The following is a 20,295-nucleotide window of genomic DNA, read 5'->3' on the forward strand; positions in this document are numbered from 1 at the left end:
TGCCATTAGGCAGGATAGGGGAAAACTGAGGCACTGAGAGGCTAAGTGATTTTTCCTCGGTCACGCAGCTAGGAAGTGTCACAGACTGAATTTGAACTGAGGTCTTTTTTTTCAGATAGAGAGCATTGTGCCCACTGTGCCACATACTAAGGAAATCATTCCATAGATAAATTTCCAACAGTTCCCATAATATTTCCACAGAATTTTTTGTGTCAACAAAAAACAAAACAGGAAACCAGTGGGAATGACTGATGGTTTTATGGCATGTGAATGTTATGGAATATTATTGAGAAATGAAAATCAATAGTATGTCAGAGAAAAAATTATCACATTTAAAGGGGTACATGCACAGTAGGAAATCTGGGATGTCTAACACTGTGCTGAAGCCAGAACTGCATCTGAAAGTCTTTCCAGAGTGATTGTATTCATAAGGTTTCTTTCCAGGGTGGATTCTCTCTTATTCAGCAAGACTGGAGCATTGTCTCAAATATTTTCCACATTGATTAACTTAATAAAGTCTCATTCCACTGTGAATGATCTGATGTACAGCAAGAGCCAAACTACATCTGAAACTCTTTCCACACTGACTGCAGTAATAAAGGTTCTGTCCAGTGTGGATTCTCTGATGTAGAGGAAGAATGGAGCTCTGTCTCAAAGTCTTTCCACAATGATTCCATTTATAAGGTTTTTTTCCAATGTAGATTCTCTGTCTGTCAAGAGAATAACTACATATAAAATTCACACACAATGATCACATTCATAAGATTTCTTTCAAGTATGGATTCTCTAATGTGCAGCAAGACTGCTCCTGCCTCTGAAAGCCTTTCCACATTGATTACATTCATAAGGTTTCTTTCCAATGTGGATTCTCTGATGTACAGCACGAGTGGAGGTGCATCTGAAAGCCTTTCCACATTGACTACATTCATAAAGTTTATTTCCAGTGGGGATGCTCTGATGAAGAGTCAAGCTTTGGTTGGAACAGAAATGCTTTCCACATTGATTACATTCATAAAGTTTCTTTCTAGTGTGGACTCTCTGATGCACAGCAAGATAGGAGCTGCATCTGAAAGCCTTCCCACATTGATTACATTCATAAGGTTTCTCTGCAGTATGGCTTCTTTGATGTCGAACCAAGTGGTGCTGCTATTTAAATGCTGTTCCGCACTGATTACATTCATAGGGTGTCTCTACAGTGTGGATTCTCTGATGTACAGTAAGACTGGAGCTGCATGTGAAACCCTTTCCTCGTTGATTACATTAATTAGGTTTTCCAGTATGGATGCTCTGATGACAAGTTGGAACTAAAATGCTTTCCATATTGATTATATTCATAAGGGTTCTTTCCACTGTGGGTTCTCTGATGTGCAGTGAGTCTGGAGCCAGATCTGAAAGCCTTTCCACACACTTTACATTCATAAGGTTTCTCTCCAGTGTGGCTTCTCTGATGTCTAGTGAGACTGTAGCTACATATGAAAGCCTTTCCACAGTGATTACATTCATAAGGTTTCTCTCCAGTGTGGATTCTCTGATGTACACTAAGAGTGGACCTGTGTCTGAAAGTCTTTCCACATTGATTACATTCATAAGGTTTCTCTCCAGTGTGGATTCTCTCATGAGCAGCAAGGGTAGAGTTATTTCTGAAAACCTTTCCACACACATTACATACATAAGGTTTCTCTCCAGTGTGGATTCTCTGATGTCTAGAGAGACTGGAGCTACATATGAAAGCCTTTCCACAGTGATTACATTCATAAGGTTTCTTTCCAGTATGGATGCTCCGATGATAATTAAGGCTGTAGCTGGATCTGAAAGCCTTTCCACAGTGATTACATTCATAAGGTTTCTCTTCAGTGTGGCTTCTCTGGTGTACAGTAAGAGTGGAGTTGCATCTGAAAACTTTTCCACATTGATTACATTCATAAGGTTTCTCTCCAGTGTGGATTCTCTGATGTCTAGTGAGACTGGAGCTACATATGAAAGCCTTTCCACAGTGATTACATTCATAAGGTTTCTTTCCAGTATGGATGCTCTGATGATAATTAAGGCTGTAGCTGTATCTGAAAGCCTTTTCCACATTGATTACATTCATATGGTTTCTCTCCAGTATGGATTCTCTGATGTACACTGAGACTGGAGTTGGATGAGAAAGCCTTTCCACATTAATTACATTCATAAGGTTTCTCTCCAGTGTGGATTCTCTGATGTACACTGAGACTGGAGCTACATATGAAAGCCTTTCCACAGTGATTACATTCATTAGGTTTCTTTCCAGTATGGGTGCTCTGATGATAATTAAGGCTCCAGCTGGATCTGAAAGCCTTTCCACATTGATTACATTCATATGGTTTCTCTCCAGTATGGATTCTCTGATGTACACTGAGACTGGAGTTGGATGAGAAAGCCTTTCCACATTAATTACATTCATAAGGTTTCTCTCCAGTGTGGATTCTCTGATGTACACTGAGACTGGAGCTACATATGAAAGCCTTTCCACAGTGATTACATTCATAAGGTTTCTTTCCAGTATGGGTGCTCTGATGATAATTAAGGCTCCAGCTGGATCTGAAAGCCTTTCCACAGTGATTACATTCATAAGGCTTCTCTCCAGTGTGGATTCTCTGATGTACACTGAGACTGGAGCTGCATCTGAAAGCCTTTCCACATTGATTACATTCATAAGGCTTCTCTCCAGTGTGGATTCTCTGATGTACACTGAGACTGGATTTACATATGAAAGCCTTTCCACAGTGATTACATTCATAAGGTTTCTCTCCAGTGTGGATTCTCTGATGTACACTGAGACTGGAGCTACATTTGAAAGCCTTTCCACAGTGATTACATTCATAAGGTTTCTCTCCAGTGTGGATTCTCTGATGTACACTGAGACTGGATCTACGTATGAAAGCCTTTCCACAGTGATTACATTCATAAGGTTTCTTTCCAGTATGGGTGCTCTGATGATAATTAAGGATGCAGCTGGATCTGAAAGCCTTTCCACAGTGATTACATTCATAAGGTTTCTCTCCAGTGTGGACTGTCTGATGTACACTGAGTCTGGAGCTACATATGAAAGCCTTTCCACAGTGATTACATTCATAAGGTTTCTTTCCAGTATGGATGCTCTGATGATAATTAAGGCTGTAGCTGGATCTGAAAGCCTTTCCACATTGATTACATTCATATGGTTTTTCTCCAGTGTGAATTCTCTGATGTACACTAAGACTGGAGCTACATATGAAAGCCTTTCCACAGTGATTACATTCATAAGGTTTCTTTCCAATATGGGTTCTCCGATGATAATTAAGGCTGTAGCTGGATCTGAAAGCCTTTCCACAATGATTACATTCATAAGGTTTCTCTTCAGTGTGGATTCTCTGATGTTCAGCAAGATTACAGCTTCTTCTAAAACCCTTTCCACATTGATTACATGCATAAGGTTTCTCTCCAGTGTGGATTCTCTGATGTAGAGTGAGACCATATCTTCTTCTGAAAGACTTTCCACATTGATTACATTCATAAATCTTTTCCCCAACATGAATTTTCTCATGTCTAGTAAGATGACTCCTCTCAGTGAAGGTCCTACTACACTGACTACAAGAATAAGATTTCTTGACAGGTTGGCTTTTCTGATGTACAACAGAAAAGGAGTATCCTCTGAATGTTTTATCACTTTTATGACACTCATGAGATTTATTTCTACTAAGAAGTCTCTGATGGGAAATGAGGGACAAATGTGGCCTGAAGGCCTGTTCACATTGCATGCATTTATGTCGATTGTGGCTAGAATGAAATTTTGGATGGTGAGTGAGTGATAACTGTTGCTTAAAGGATTGACCACATTCAATGCATTCATAATGTTTCTCTCCACTTTGAATTTGTTGATGGTCAATGAGGTTTGAATTATCAGTGCAGGCCTTCTTCCCTTCATTAGGTGTAATTCCCATTTCCCTGGGATGACCTTTCTGGTGTCTAATTAGCTCTGAATTCAACCTGAAGGTCATCTCACATCCATTACATTGATAATTTTGCACTTCCAGAGGCTTCCCAAGAGACTCAATAGGCCTTGCCTGTCCAGTAGAGCTTTCAGTATATTTCTGATCCTGTGAACAGCCATTCCCTGATACCTTTCTCTTGCAGTGAATTAGGACTGAACTTTGTCTGAAACTCTTTCCATCTTCATCAGATTCACAGTGACCCTTTTGTTTTTTCTTGATCTTGATATGAGATTCACAGATTTCTCTCCAACTGAAGTCAGAGTGGCCATTACTCATGAATCTTGGCTGCTGTGATGCTTCCACAGAAATACTCAGCTTTGAAGCAGATTTCCTGATTTCAAGCTTGGTCTCTCCATCTGAAGGAAACAAAGAAACGTATTTACTCCTGATTTATGAACACAAACAGATATAAACAAACATATGCTCTACCTCCATTGATACAAAGTAACAAATTAGTAATGTATTTCCTACTTTTTTTATTACGTGTTTAGTTATCTGTCTCTGTGTAGAGACTATTACATGAGCAATCTTTCAAACAAATACCCAGTGGAAGTAGGATACTTAGCATGCCTGTATTATCATTTTCAATGCATTGCTACAGAACTATGAGTTGAAGCCCAATGAACAGTATGAGAAATACACTACAAAATGCAATTTGAGTTCAGACATTTTAAAAATACAAATGTGGTGGAATTTTTTTAGAGCTATACTGCTTTTCACATCCACTATAAATTCACTGTGCTTATGAAAAGTGATGAGTATTATTTTGTACTTAGCTGTTTAAAAAACAGTTTCTTTGAGAAGGTATTGCTCAGGTCCCTGATTATAGGCAGAGGACCAGTATCTCACCCTGGAATAGAAGGTAACTACTGTCAAGTAGCAGGACTTGACAATGATCCCTGACCCAGACTTCCCCCATCTCTCCCTCACTGCATTTCTCAATGCCAGTTTTTTGTACTTTCTATGGGCTTAGGGATCTTCCTGCTCCTCTTTATTGATCAGCTTTGATGGCTTATCACAGTCCTTCTTTGTAATCATTCCTTAGTAATTTCCAACTTTGTGTGCAACTTTGCTTATATTATCTTTTGATCCACAGAGAAGGCATTTGTGGCTCACATCCTAAATATTCCCACTATTTCATTCCCTAGGACATCAACAGGCAGAGTGAAGTTCCCTGCTGACAGGTTTTATTTCCTCTTTTCTGTTCTCATGTCCAAGAGCACAGAACTGCCAGTCTTGTTTTTTGACTCAGCTGAGGCATACTCTGTTCTGGTCTAAGCCATCATTCTTTTAGGACAGGCATTATCTCTTGGGAAAATTTTGCATTTGATTCCTTCTGCTTCACATTGGAAAAAAAATAGGAAAACCACAATCCTTCCAATGAACATCATTTTAAAAATCCATTTCCATCCCATACGCAAAAATAGTATTTAAATATGTCATCCTTCTCCCTGTAGGACTACTGTTCCTATTGTAGCCCCAGGCATTTGATGGCTGATCAACCCTTTGAGTCTCCACATTAATGGCCCAAGGGGTTTGGCCTGAAAATTCTCTAATAGGACTTGCAGAGGAAAACAGTTTCCCGGTTAATTATGGGTATGTTTAACCAAGTAAAATAAATGTAAATATACAATTTTATTTAATTGTACATATTTAGTACAGGAACATAAAATATGATATTACATTATATGAACATAGAATAAATTTATAAGTCTATCAGTTCAATACTGCAAGTGCACCACTCTTTTCCTCCAGAACAATGAACATGTACTTCTCTCAAGCACAATAGTTCTTCTGCAATAATTCCAAACTCATGATCAGGTACACAATACTTTGCAAATCCATGCAGTGACTACATCAAATGTGGACCACTTCTGATTAGGTGCAGTATGTTCCTTCAGCTTCTCAACCTGACATCAAATTGTTTCCCAGTCCCTCAGAAAAGTTGGAAATTCAACTGTAAATTGATTCCCATGGATGGTCCCAGTCACGCAGCTGGACTCATTTTCTTTCTGACGCTACACCAGAGTACTCCTCTCATTCTCAGGTCATCTTGTAAGCATGGCTCATCACCAGGTAATCACCAGATCGAGATCTTACAAATACTGACATGGATGGCAGGCTTTTTGGCAACCATGAACACCTTCCAAGTGATGATGGAATCATCATGGACTATCTCAACCATTCCACAGACAGTCCTTATATTGGCCCTCATTGCACTCTTCAGGCTTTTTTCTGAGCTGAACTTCTCTGTTATATATGTTGCTAACCTTCAGTTGAGCAAATTCTCCTTCCCCCTTTTTTAAACACCAGTACATAGTTATGGAAAAAAGCAAGCATTTTTATAACAAAGTACAAGAAAAAAGATGACTGTGTGTGAAACCATAAATCTCCCATGCACAACTTGCTATTCCTTTCAAATATATGAGAAAATTGTCAAGTAAATTATTTTTTTTCTTCCCACCCCTACCTTAAATATGGCTACCATTAGACACAAATATATATAGAAACGTATATAATTATATGTACATATATATATGTAAAATTATTCAACATTCTTATATTTCTCAGTTATATCTCTGGATGCAGAAAGTGCCTATCTTCCGATGGCCTTTATGGTTAATTTGGGTATTTATAAGAGTAGTATAACTTATTCACTGAAAGTCATTCTATATTTTTTGGGGGGGGAGGTGGTGAGTGTAGAGGGCATGAGACAATAGAGGTTAAGAGATCTGCCCAGGGTCTCTGATACAGTTAGTAAGTGTCAAATATTTAAGGCCCGAGGAAAACTTGGGCCCTCCTCACTTCAGATCCAGTGCTGTATCCAATGTACCACCCACCTATCCCTCAAACTCATTCTGAAAACAAAAATGCTGTTCCTCTATATCATATTTTCTTGGTTTTGCTCATTTCCCTCTTCATTATTTCATGCAGGATTTTCCTTGATATTCTCCAGTCACTGAACTCATCATTTCTTATAGCAAAGTACTTTATAATTTCCATCATGACCATAGACCACAACATGTTTAGCTAAATGGGCAGATTTCCAAAGCAATTGGTTGGCCACAAAGGTCAGTCATTCAGAAAAGTTTTTGTGAGGCTATAGCTGGTGTGCCCATGGTACAAAGAAGAACTCCCTTTCAAAGTTCATTTTAAATAAAATTAAGGGACAAGAAGGAGGAATGCACTGGGAAAGGGGGAGGTAGAATAGGGTAAATTATCTGACAGTAAAAAAGATGTGAAAGCCCTTTCACAGTAGAGGAAAAGATGGTGAACATGGGGGAAGGAGGGAAATATTGCTCTCACCAGATCTGGCACAAAGAGGGAATGACATCCACACTCAGTGGGGCATTATCTTGTCCAACAGGAAAGAAGGAGAGGTAGGGCAGAAGAGAAGCAGGGGAGGGCTGATGGAAGTGGGAGCAGAATGGGGAAGATAAAAGGCAGAAGCAAACCACTTGTGAGGATGAGGAGGGTGAGACAAGAGAGAATGAGAAAAATGTAGGAAAGAGGATGGAGGGCAATAGGAATGATAAACTTTGAAAAAAATGTGGCAGTAGGTTTCTCTGATCAACACCCCCTTTCTCAAATATAAAGAGAACTGAGTCAAATTTATAGGAAGTATTCAAAATTATCTATAGTCATATGAACAAATGCTCTAAATCACTATTTATTAGAGAAATGCAAATTAAAAACACTGAGGGATCACTCCAAAACTACCAGAATGGCTACCATGACAGAAAAGGAAAATGATACATGTTGGAGTCAATGTGGAAAACTGAGACACTGAGGCACTGTTGGTAAAGTGGTAGTGATTCTACTGTTGTCAAGCACAATTTGGAATTATGTCAAAAGGATTATAAAAGCCTCTCTGCCCTTTGACTAAGCAATACCACTACTAGGTCAGTTTGTCAAAGAGATTGAAAAAGCAAAAAAGAAATACTGTAGCTATACATACAAACATTTATAGCAGCTCTTTTAGTGGTAGCAAAGAATTGGAAACTGAGGGGCTGTCCATCCATTGGAGAATGACAACCAATTGTTGCACGTAATTGTGATCAAATACTGTTGTGTCATAAGAAATAAAAGAGCACGATGTTTTCAGAAAACCCTGAAAAGGTTCATATGGACCGATACAAAGTCAAATGAGTAGAACCAGAAGAACACCGTATACAGGACCAGCAATATTGTAGGATGATCAGCTGTAAATTGGAGCCAACTGCTTTGCTCAAAGAGCACAAAAAATTGTTCTCAGCAAATCATCCAAGGAAATTTTGAAGGAAAAGCCTGTCTCTTGAGAAAGAACTGACTGAGTCTGGTTGAAGAAGGAAACATACTTTTTCTTTTCCTTTTTTATCTGTTTTCTTTCACAACGTAATGTGGAAATACGTTTTGCATGACTGAACATCTGTAGTCTGTATCAAATTGCTTGCCTTCTCAGTGAGTGAGTGGAGGTTGGGGTTAATAAGAGAATTTGAAACTCAAAAAAATTTTAAAAGGAATGTTAAAAATGGTTTTTACATTTAATTGAGGGAAAATAAGATAGTACTTTTGCTAAAAGAAAAGAAAAGTTGTATATATAAAGATTGTTTCAAAGAACCCAAAGTAATAGTGCAATTGACCTTCAAATACTTTTATCATTTCATACAACCCCTCTCATTACCCAAAAGAAAATAAGTCTTTTTCTATAATGACTAGCAATTCATATTATTCATCCCATTGACTAGATAGGGAACTAAAAATGAAAAATAGACAAGTCTCAGCAAGAGAACTTGCAAATTGTCTTCCTAGTTCCCAGCTCCTCCATATACAAGGCAATACTCTCCTTGCATCCTGATCATCAAGCCAAATACACAACATTCACAATAGAGATTTGGGCCTGAAGTCCAGAATGCCTGAGAGTTCCAGAGGCAGCTCAGAACCTTCCTGCCAATGTGACGCTGGGCAAGTCACAGTACTTTTGCATGCCTTGGTTTCCTTATCTGTAAAATGAGGATCATAATAGCACCTACTTCCTACTATTCTTATGAGAAGCAAATGAGGTAATACTTGGAACACCTTGGTACAGATGAGGCACTACTTCATTGTGAGCTCTTCTTATTATTTTTTACTATTTACTCCTTTCAACTCAGTTCTCCTTCTTGAACAGCCATTCTCCTACAAGGCCCTAACTGTTACTTCAGTCCCTGGAATCTGGTTGTTGTCCTTCATCTTCAAAGATGACCAAAATGGCATCACCATTGTAAAGTGAAATTTCAGTGTGTCTTACTGTGGCTGATCAGACCAACATGACCTAGGAATGCTCTACCACAGGTTAGGCACAGATAGTCTATGTGAATATCCCAAATTTGTGCATCCTGCCTTTACTTTGTGCTGTCTGAAATCTTCTTTGGTCAAAAACCACAGCACCCTTTCTGATGTGGGCACACCATGCTGAGTGGGCCTGTGTCAGTGACTCCCATGTTACAGAGTCAAATCCAAAGTTCTTGAGAGAGACTTTGAGAGTGTCCTTGTACTGTTTCTTCTGGCCACCATGAGATCACCTGCCCCATGCAAGTTCTCCATAAAATAGTCTTTTTGGCAAGCATACATTTTGCATCTGAACAACGTGGCCAGTCCATGGGAGTTGCACTCTCTGAAGCATAGTTTGAATGCTTGGCAGTTCAGCTTTAGCAAGGACTTTAGTGTCTGGTATCTTATCCTGCCAGGTGAACCTCAGAATCTTCCTAAGACAGTTCAAATGGAAGTGATTCAGTTTCCTGGCATGACACTGGGAGAATATCCATGTTCCACAAGCATATAACAATGAGGTCAGCACCACAGCTCTGTAGACCTTCAAGTTTGCTAGTCAGTCTAATACCTCTTCTCTCCCAAAACTTTCTTTGGAGCCTCCCAAAGACTGAGCGAGCTCTGGCAACAGATGTATCAACCTCATTGTCAATGTGTACATCCCTGGAAAGTACACTACCAAGGTAAGTGAACTTATTCACAGCATTCATAACTTTTCCATTTGTTGTCACGATCCATGTATGGATGGTGCAGTTGTGGCTGATGGAGCACCTGGAATCTAGTCTTTCTGTGGTCACATGGAGGTTCTGCCTCAACCCTGCTTTCTGTCTCCTTTTTTTACCTCATACCTACAAGGAGTTACCTTTGTCCAGTTCTAACGTGGATGGCACCTGAGCAGAGCCAATATTGGAGATTCCAAAGGTTGCTGGAGGGTGTCCTGCTATGGGACACCTGGCAATCAACCACCCATCTCCATAAACTGATGGTGGCAGCCATCTATATGGATCTGGGGAATGATTCTCCAAAAATGGAGACAAAGACTGGATCATACAAACCATAAAGGAACTTGGCTTGGTGACGTAAGCAAGCCTCAGCATTGGATTACTTCAAGTTAAGACACTGGCACTCCTGTCTCCTCACATGCTGAATAATGAAGAGAGAAAATCAGGAACCCAAGTTGCTAGGGTCCACTGCCAATTTTGGTAACACCATTTCAGCTGGGCAAAGACTGTGGCAAAGCAATCCTCTGACACCTCCCTAACTGATTCCTTATCTCAGCTTTTCCAGATCTTTTCATTCCTCTCAGGCCCTCCCATAGGGCTCACTCCCACCAACCCTCTCAGTTGAGAACCTGGCCTCATATTTCACTAAAACAATTGGACATTTCCTCTGAGCTCTCTTATCTCATGCTAATCTCATGCAAATTCTTTTCCTCCTTTACCCCAGTCTCTGATGAAGAGGGGGCCAGATGTTCCTCCAGCATATTACCTACTTATCATCACTATTTTCAATTTCTTTCTTTCCACTGGCTCCTTCTCAACTGCCACAAATGAAATCATATCTTCTTGGACCTCAAAAAAGTCCTCCCTTTGAGATGAGCACTGTTAGAATTTTACTCTCATCAGATTTGACTCAAAGAGAGAATAACATACTCAGTATAGAAATATAACTTACCCTACAGAAATTTTGGAGGGGCAAGGGGAAAGAGGAAAGAAAAAGGAGGGGGTAGTAGAAAGGAGGGAAAAAGGAGTAAAGGAAGAAAGGGAGGGTCTGATAGGAGGGAGGACAGATTGAGGGAGGCAGTGCTCAAAAGCAAAATTCTAGTGAGGAGGGAAAGGGAGAAAGAACAAAAGCATATAAATAGGGGGAAATAGGATGGAGAGAAAGACATGGATAGTAATCATAACAGTAAATGTGAATGGCATGAACTCTCCCCCATAAAACCGAGGGAGATAGCAGCGTGGGTTAAAATCCACACTCCGACAATGTGTTGTGTACAAGGAAAACATTTGAAGGAGAAGGATACACACAGAGTAAAGATAAAAGGCTGGAGTAGAATATATTATGCTTCAGTTGAAGGAAAGAAGCAGGGCTAGCAAAAGCAAGAATAAATCTAACTAAAAGAGATAAGGAAGGAACCTACTTCCTGCTAAAAGATACTACAGGCAATGAAGTTATATCATTCCTAAACACATGCACGAAGTAGTATAGCATCAAAATTCTTACAACAGAATTCATGGAAGTTCATGGAAGAAATAGAGAGTAAAACTATACTGGTGGGGGACTTCAGCCTACTCCTCTCAGAACTAGATAAATCTAAGCACAAAATCAACAAGAAAGAAGCTAAGGATGAAAAGAGAGATGTGGAACACTTCTGGAGAAAACTGAATGAAGATAGAATGGAATATGCCTTTTTCACAGTGCTACAAGGCACCTACACAAAAACTGACCATGTATTAGGGCATAAAAGCCTCACAATACAGTGCAGAAAGGCAGCAATATTAAAGGCATGATTTTCACACCATGATTCAAGAACAACTACATATAATAACGGGACATGGCAACATAGACTAAAAGCGAATGGGAAACAAAGTAGTGTAATCTTCAAGAATGATTTGGTCAAGGAAAAAATCATAGAAACAATCAATAATGTCATCCAAGACAATATCACTAAGGAGACAACACACCAAAACTTATGGGAGGCAGCAAAAGCAGTTCTTAGGTTAAGTTCTGTATCTCCAAATGCTTACAGGAAAACAATACAGAGAGAAGAACTAATGAGCAAAAGATAGGAAAAGAATGAATAAAAATCCCCAATTCAATGCCAAATTAGAAATTCTGAAAACCAAAGGTGAGATTAATAAAATAGAAATTAAGAAAACTATTGAAGTAACAAATAAAACTTAGAGCTGGTTTCATGGGAAAAAAACAATAAAATAAGTAAACCTTTGTTAATTTTATTTTTAAAAGAGAGAAGAAAACTCAATGACCAGCATCAAATAGGAAAAGGCTGGATTCACCACCAAGGAAGAAGAAATGAAAACAATAATTAGGAGCTATTGGGCCCAATTATATGCCAATACATTTGTCAATCTTAGTGAAATGGATGAACATGTACAAAAATATAAACTTCCAAGGTTGAAAGAAGAGGAAATAAAATACTGAAATAACCCCATTTCAGAAAATGAAACTGAATTAGCCATCAGTGAACTCCCCAAGAACAATGGCTAGGGCCAGATGGATTTACAAACTAATTCTATCAAACATGTAAAGAAGAATTAATTCCAGTATTATGTAAATTATTTGGGAAAATAGGCAAAGAAGGTGTGCTACCAAATTCTTTCTATGGTACAAATATAGTGCTGATACTTAAACTGGGAAGAGCCAAAACAGAGAAAGAAAAGTAGAGACCAATTTCCCTAATGAATGCAGTTGCAAACATTGTAAATAAACTATTAGAAAAGAGGTTACAGCAGCTGATCACTAGGATGATATATAATGACCACGTAGGATTTATTCCAGGAATGCAGGGCTATTTCCATAACAGGAAAACTATCAGCATAATTGACCATATCGACAACAAAACTAAGAGACATCATATGATTATCCCAATGAATACAGAAAAAGCTTTTGACAAAAGCAAGCACCCTTTCCTATTAAAACCAGTAGAGAGCAGAGGAATAGTCTTCCTTAAAATGAGAAGTAGAATCTACTTAAAACCATCAGCAAATATTTGTAATGGGGATAAGCTAGATGCATTTCCAATAAGATCAGGAATGACAAAACAATGTCCATTATCACCACAGTTATTCAAGAGGTAAAGGACCAGAAACACCAGTTTGAGCAAGAAGAGAAATAAAAGGAACTGAAGGAATTAGAATGGGCAAAGAAGAAAGCTATTTGTCTGCACGAGCTGTGATGGTACACCTTTAGAATCAAGTAAAAATTCAAATAAAAAACTTTGAAATAATAAATTTAGCAATGTTCCAAGATATAAAATAAACCCGCATAGAGCATTCACATTTCTATATATTACCAATAAAGCCCAATAGCAAGAAATAGGAAGAGAAATTCCATTTAAAGTTACTGCAGACAATACAGAATATCTGGGAGTCTTCCCACCAAGACAAACTCAGGAACTGTAAGAACTTAAACACAAAACACTTTTCATTCAAATAAAGTCTGATGTAAAAAATCAGAAAAATATCAGTTGCAGCTAGGTAAGGCAGAGCTAATATAATAAAAATGACAATTTTACCTTTGGTAATTTACTTATTCAGTGCTATACCAATCACATTAACAAAAAATTATCTTATAGAGCTAGAAAAAAGTCATACCAAAATTCATCTGGAAGAATGGTCAAGAATATTTAAGGAAATTTATGAAAAGAAATGCTAGGGAAGGAGGCCTAACCAACCTAGATCTTAGAATGTATTATAAAGCAGCAATTATCAAAACTTCTTGGTACTGGCTAGAAAATGGAGGGGTAGATCAGTGGAATACAGGACACAGTAGTCAATGACTACAGCAGTCTACTGTTGGATAAAACCAAGGACCCCATCCTTACCCCTCTTATGCTTATCCTTCTGGGGTAAGACCTCACCCTTTGACAAAAACGGCTAGGAATACTGGAAAACAGTGTGGCACAAAATGAGCATAAATCAGCATGTGACACCATGTATCACAATACTCTGCAAACAGTTACAGGATTTAGATATCAAGGCTGATACCACCAGCAAACTAGGAGAATAAGGAATAGTGTACCTGTTAGATCCATGGAGAAAGGAAGAACTTATGACCAACTAAGAGGGAAAGAACATTAGGAAATGCAAAATGGATGATTTTGATTCCATTAAACTGAAAAGGTTTTGCAGGAACAAAGCCAGTTCAACCAAGATTACAAGTGAAGCAGAAAGCTGGGAAATAAATTTCAAAGTCAATGCCTCTGGTAAAGCCCTCATTCCTCAAATATGTAGAGGACTGAGACAAATTCATGATGATACAAGTCATTTCCCAATTGATAAATGGGGAAAGGACATGAACTGGCAGTTTGGGGAGGCAGAAATCAAAGCTATGTATAGTGATATGAAAAAAACTCTCAATCACTATTAATTAGAGAAATGCAAATCCAAACAACTCTAAGGTTATCGCATCCCACATTGGCTAACATGACAACACAGGAAAATGATAAATGCTGGAGAAGATGTGAGAAAATTGGAACACTACTGCATTGTGGGTGAAGTTGTAAACTGATTCAACCATTCTGGAAAGGAATTTGGATCTATACACAAAGGGCTTGCAAAACTACACACACCCTTTGACCTAGAAATATTACTTTTAGGTCTATATCCTCAAGAGATCATAACAATGGGAAGAAGACCTATATGTACAAAAATATTTCTAGTAACCTTCTTTGCAGTGGTCAAGAATGGGAAATCAGTTGATTTCCAACGATCAAATGGGGAATGACTGAGAGAGTTGTGGTATAGGAATGGAATGGAATACTACTGTTCCATAAGAACTGAGGAGCAGGTAGACTTTAGAAAAACCTGGAAAGACTTAAATGAACTGATGCTGTCTAAAATGAGGAGAACCAGGAGAATACTGTACACACTAACAGCCACACTGTGTGCTGACTGACTTTGACAGACTTAGCTCTGCTCAGCAATGCAGGGATCTTAGACAACTCCAAAGACTCATGATGGAAAATGCTGCCCACATCCAGAAAAAGAACTCTGGAGTCTGAATGCAGATTGCAGCAGACAATTTGTTCTCTTTCCTTTTCTTTCTTCTTTCTCCAGATTCTTCCCATTGGTTCTCACTCTTCTTTACAACATGACACATGGGAAAATATGTTTAATATGGATGTATATCTGTATAGCCTATAATCAGATTGCATGCCCTCTTAGGTTGGGGGAAGAGAAAATGGGGGAGAAATTTTAAAACTCACAATGTTATGATAGTGAATGTTGATAATTAAAAATAAATAAATATATTTTTAAAACTCTTACTTTCTCCATTCCTAGCAGACACTGCCCTACATCTGTCTTCCTTTTCATGGCCAAATGCTTACAGATGGCCATCTACACTTGGGCATTACTCTTTACACTCCTTTACTCTTACTTCCTCCAAAACTCTGTATCCTGTCTCCCAATTCACTGGTCACTTGAAGCACCTCCCTCCAAAGTGATCAGTGACCTCCTAATTGCTAAACCAAAGGTCCTTTTAATCAGTCCTCATCCTTCCTGACCTCTCTGGAGCTTTTCTCACCATCACTCACCACCTATTCTTTGATACTCTCTTTCCTCCAGGTTTCAGTGACACTCCTCTATTTGGGTTCTCCTTCTATCATGTCCCAAACTAACCACATTATCTTTCTCCCAACCCTCCCATCTTGCTACTTTTCTAACACTATCCAACTCACTCTCCTGATTGTCCATGGTGATAATAGAGATGTCATCCACTGCTCACCATCTCTCAAGCTCATATACCATCACCTTCCCTCCATTTTTAATCTTTTGGAAAATGCTGTTTTTCCATCTTGGTAAAACCTCTCACAGCCATCCCCAGTTGTTTCTCAACACTACCAGCTTCTAAGTTCAGATTCCAAATACCTTACACCTGCAATGTTAAAAAAGCCTGCTGTTTGGTCTCACTGTCTTAAGTCTCCCTGGATAAGTCAATGTTCTCCCCAGCTGTCAAATTCAACTTGCTAAAGCTCACATCTGACCTTATCACTGCCTCCTCAATAAACTGCAATGGCTCCCTAGCACCAGGATGACATAGAAAGTCCTATGCTGGACTGTTAGGGAACTTCATCATCTGCCCCTCTCCCACCTTTCCAGTCCTGCTTCATCTCATGCCAACTCCACATATGTCATGATCCAATAGCAAAGACTCCTTTGTATGCCTTCAACAGAACAAATTATCTCCAGTCTCCATGGGCTTACCCTGGCTCCCCTCATGCCTCGAATGCTCCCTCTGCCTCCTCTGAAGCCCCAGATCAAGCCCACCCTCCACAGTAAGGCTTTTCCAACCCTCCTTACTCCAAGAGCCTTCCCTCCCTTGACTAGTTACAGTTTCACCTGTACATAGGATGCTTTACAAGCCTCTGTGCAGGTTCCCTTCCTCACTGGTCCGTGAGCTCCATGAGAGCAGTTGATGTCCCTCACAATTCTTTCAATCTCCAGCACTCAGCACACAGAAGGCACTTAATAAATGCTTGCACACTTGAAGAAGGCCTAAGAAAAGGCCCATCTCAGACAACCTAGGCCCTTTCTCGATTCCTTAAGGAGAGCACCATGAACCAAAGTTCAAACAATAGATCTTATGGGATCCCAGTTTTATTCCTGGAACAGAGCTGAAAGGTCAAGGCATCCAACCCCTTCATTTCACACATGGGAAAATTGAGCTTAGGGACTTTCCCAGGATATTACTGTGAAAAAATGTCTGAAAAAGAAAGGTATGGCAGGTCTTCCTGCCCACAAGTCTAACATTTCCTTTACTGTGACATGTAGCTACCCTTGTGCTAACAGCCCTCACAGACCTGCTTTTCCCTCACTCACCGGGACAGGAGGTTCTGGGGTCTTCTTGCTCCAGCATCCATGGTGAATCCCCTCCCACAAAATGGGAGATCACATCTTCTCTGGGAGCTGGAAGTCCTGGGCATGGGAATAAGGAAGGGAGGAAAATGGACAAAGATGGTTAAGGCAGCTCTCTTTAGGGAAAGGGGGCATGAAAGGAGGGTGCCAGCATGCCTCAAGATCCTTGTCCGTGGCATTTACTATTGGAAAGTTTCTGGGGGATGGGAAGGAGATCATGTGGAAGCCAATTTGGAAGCAGAAAGTTCTGCTTTCTCCACTTCCTTCCTACAAGCATGGGCTGAATCCACAGATTCTGCCATCTACAAAGTAACAAGCAATTGCTAGTGGAGTGGAGAGGCAACTTTGGTCTGGGATTAGGAAGCTGTGAGTTCAAATCTGTTCTCAAACAATTACTGGCAAAGCTCCCAAAGCAAGTCACTTAACCTCTGCTTGCCTCAGTTACCTCAATTGTGTAATATCATCTGACTCACATGCTTCTTAGGAGGATGAAATTAAATAACATTTTTTGGCACCATGCTGGCACACAGTAGGTATACATGAATGCTTATATTCCCTTCCTTCCTTTCCCACTATTTCTTTTGGGCTGTGGGGAATTTAGGAAGCAAGATCCAGGTATCTGAGAGTCAGACCAGGAGCTGGGGAGGGCAAATTGATACTTGTCAACAAGAAGAAACTTCCAAAGATCAGACAAAACCTAAAGGAGAAGAGGCTACATTGAGAGGTGAGGGCTTCCCTGCACAGCCCAACTCTAAGGAAAAGCTAGCTGAGCATTTTCAGAGATAAAATTCATGTTCAAGGAGAGGTCAGACTAGGTATATTCTGAGATTCTCAACAGTGGTTTGATCTTTGACCTCAGGCTCCCTCAAACTAGAAAGGGACAGTTTCAGGGGGAACAAAGAAAACTCCTTGTTTTCTATCACACATTGCAAAAATGTTTCATGGAAAATCAGGCAGGAAGAGGACTGTCTCAGATACAGAAGATCTGCATTTTGGCTTTTCAATCATGAATAAATGCTCCATATCCTGAACACTAGGAAGGGAATGAAGGAAGTTCTTTGGATGGTAGATTCATAGATCTAGAGGAAGTGTCCTTACCTAGGGAGAGCAGGTTCTGGGCATTCTCCAGCATGACCTCCTTGTACAGCTCTTTCTGAGGATTGTCCAAGAGGCCCCACTCCTCTGGGGTGAAGTCCACAGCCACATCCTTGAATGTCACCAGCCTCTAAGCCATCAAAAGTCATAGGATGAGCTGAAAGAGACTCCAGAATTCATCTAGTCTCACCCTCATCAATTTAGTGGAGGAAAGTGAAGCACAAAGAGATCTACCCAAAGGTCACACCCTTCATGAGCTTCAGAGCCAATACTTAGAACCACAATCATGAAAAGCCCAGCTGAATATGGAGAACAGCTTTTTGTATTTGCAGCTGGAATAAAGTTGAGAAATGGGCTACTAAAAATTGTTTCTCCCTATGGACACAGAGAACTTATTTGATCTATCAGAGATACATGGAGATCTGCCAAGGAGAAAGGGAGAAGGTGAAGTGAAAATCCTCCCTTGTCAGAAAAGGCATAAATCATGTGTGAGAAAGAAAATTCCACTCACTTCAAACAGAAGAACAGAGTGAAAGCCCCTTATCCCTCTCTTCCTCTCCCCCTGACCTAAGACTACCCCTCACCCCCAAAGATGGGGACTTGGCTGACCCAGACCATGCAGCCTGAGGCTTTGTACTGGACCCTGTCCCAGCACCTGAAGCTGAGGATAACAGGAGGCCTGGTCCCAGGAGACCTGCTCTGGGGCAGTGGTAGAGGCAGCAGCCTTGGTGTCCCCTAACCTCTTCAGCCCTTGATTCTCAAGAGACAGAAACTGCCCCTTGCTATGCCTGATGCGCCCAGATGAAGGAACAAACGAGAAGCCTGAAGGGACTGCTGCCCAACAGGAGTCTAGCCAAATGCAGCCTTGCAAGGAGGTTTCACAACCTGGTCTTCAGAAGTTTCCAACAGGGAGAAAGATCATCACCCATCCCTACATGTTGAACACCAAAGTGAGGGCACTTGACAGCCACACAGATATTCAGAGCACCACTGCAGCCCTAAGTGTCAAAGAGGAAGAAAGCAGTAGCAGAAGGACCATTCAGCAGTGGATGGGACCCTGCCCAGCCCCCTGCATCCCTGGCCCTAAACCAAGGACATGAAGTGACCAGGAGGGCAGAAGTGGTAGCTGAGTGCAAGGCACCAAAATCTGCAACTAGAGATGTGAGCTTCCCCAGACCACTGGGGGTCCTCTGCAGTCCAGGATAAGAGTTGCAAGGGAGGCAGCAAGTGAGAGCCTGGCCAATATGCAGTGTTCAGAAAGGTGGGTTCTCATGGACTGCATTCCTGCAGGATCAAGCAAGAGATAGAGGAGAATCCACATCCAGTGCAAAGTCAAGTCAGGGTGGAAGCACCCCCAGCCTCACAGGAATCTAGCAGAAAACCACCTTGTTCCTACATGGAATGATGCAGTTTGCCATCAACAACACTGAACAGAAACTCACAACCTAGAAGGGCATCTACACCTAGGCTGAGGATGATGTTCCCTCCTTTCAGGACATCACCAAATTGGACTGGACACCACTTTAGGTAGGTTGTCCACCATCATCTGAACACTAGGAATCACAACCAAAATGGCCCATCCCTGGCCTCCAAAGAAACCTGAGCCTCAAAGCTGAGCTTCCCTTGACTGTGTCAAGCTCCTTCTCCCAAGGGTCAACTCATAATCATACTCAGGACTAAACTGAGCAGTATGAGACTACTTCCAGTGCAGGGAAAAAGAGACCTCAGGTTGTCTATGAAGGGCTTCAGTGGCTCCAGATATGAGGAGTTATGGCCAAACCATCTACTGCCTTTGCCTTATGCTTGCTTTCATTTGTCAACGGCAAAACACTCAATCATCACGAATATTTAGTTAGAATGAGTAACCAAGAACAGGAAAGGAGGTTTCCTTCATTTACTACAAAGATAATACTTTATTGACCAATGCTTGGATTTGAGCAAATTCAGGAGAAAGACATTGCCAGTCTTCTTAAGAGAATAAAGGGTCTATGAAGAGACATAGAACTCTGGAATTTGGGAGAGCAAGAGTCAAGACAAGGGACTGTAGATGAGTGAATAACAACACACAAGACTGCTTGACCAGATCTGAAAATACTCTGATACCTGGCACAGCTCATTCATTTTTCCAGCCTCTTAAATGGGGGACACATGGTTGGCCAATATGCCAGGAATCTCAAGCTCTCCCATCTCCCTTGGTTCCACTTCCATTATGTAGTGACATGACTCACCTTCTGTTATTTTGGCTTATTCTCTATCATGCAGTTAAAATTCTTTTTACCTTTTCATCACTGTGATTCTTTCCTTCAAATAAC

At 40.4% G+C, this 20,295-nt stretch overlaps 1 protein-coding gene and 1 long non-coding RNA gene across 5 annotated transcripts in view; one reads left to right on the forward strand and one right to left on the reverse strand.

Annotated features, from left to right (window-relative positions):
- LOC140508216 (uncharacterized) overlaps positions 1-20,295 on the forward strand; it is a 43,978-nt gene that overhangs the window by 16,484 nt on the left and 7,199 nt on the right. The window lies entirely within an intron of this gene.
- Positions 237-20,295, reverse strand: part of LOC140508213 (uncharacterized) — a 38,137-nt gene continuing 18,078 nt past the window's right edge. The window contains 5 exon segments of the mRNA XM_072615994.1: positions 237-1,234; positions 1,389-2,071; positions 2,073-4,354; positions 16,853-16,948; positions 17,987-18,113. Coding sequence (XP_072472095.1) covers positions 787-1,234; positions 1,389-2,071; positions 2,073-4,354; positions 16,853-16,948; positions 17,987-18,113 — 3,636 coding nt within the window. The 3' untranslated portion in view covers positions 237-786.

This window comes from Notamacropus eugenii, chromosome 5 (genome assembly GCF_028372415.1).
Source record: "Notamacropus eugenii isolate mMacEug1 chromosome 5, mMacEug1.pri_v2, whole genome shotgun sequence".
NCBI lineage: Eukaryota > Metazoa > Chordata > Mammalia > Diprotodontia > Macropodidae > Notamacropus > Notamacropus eugenii.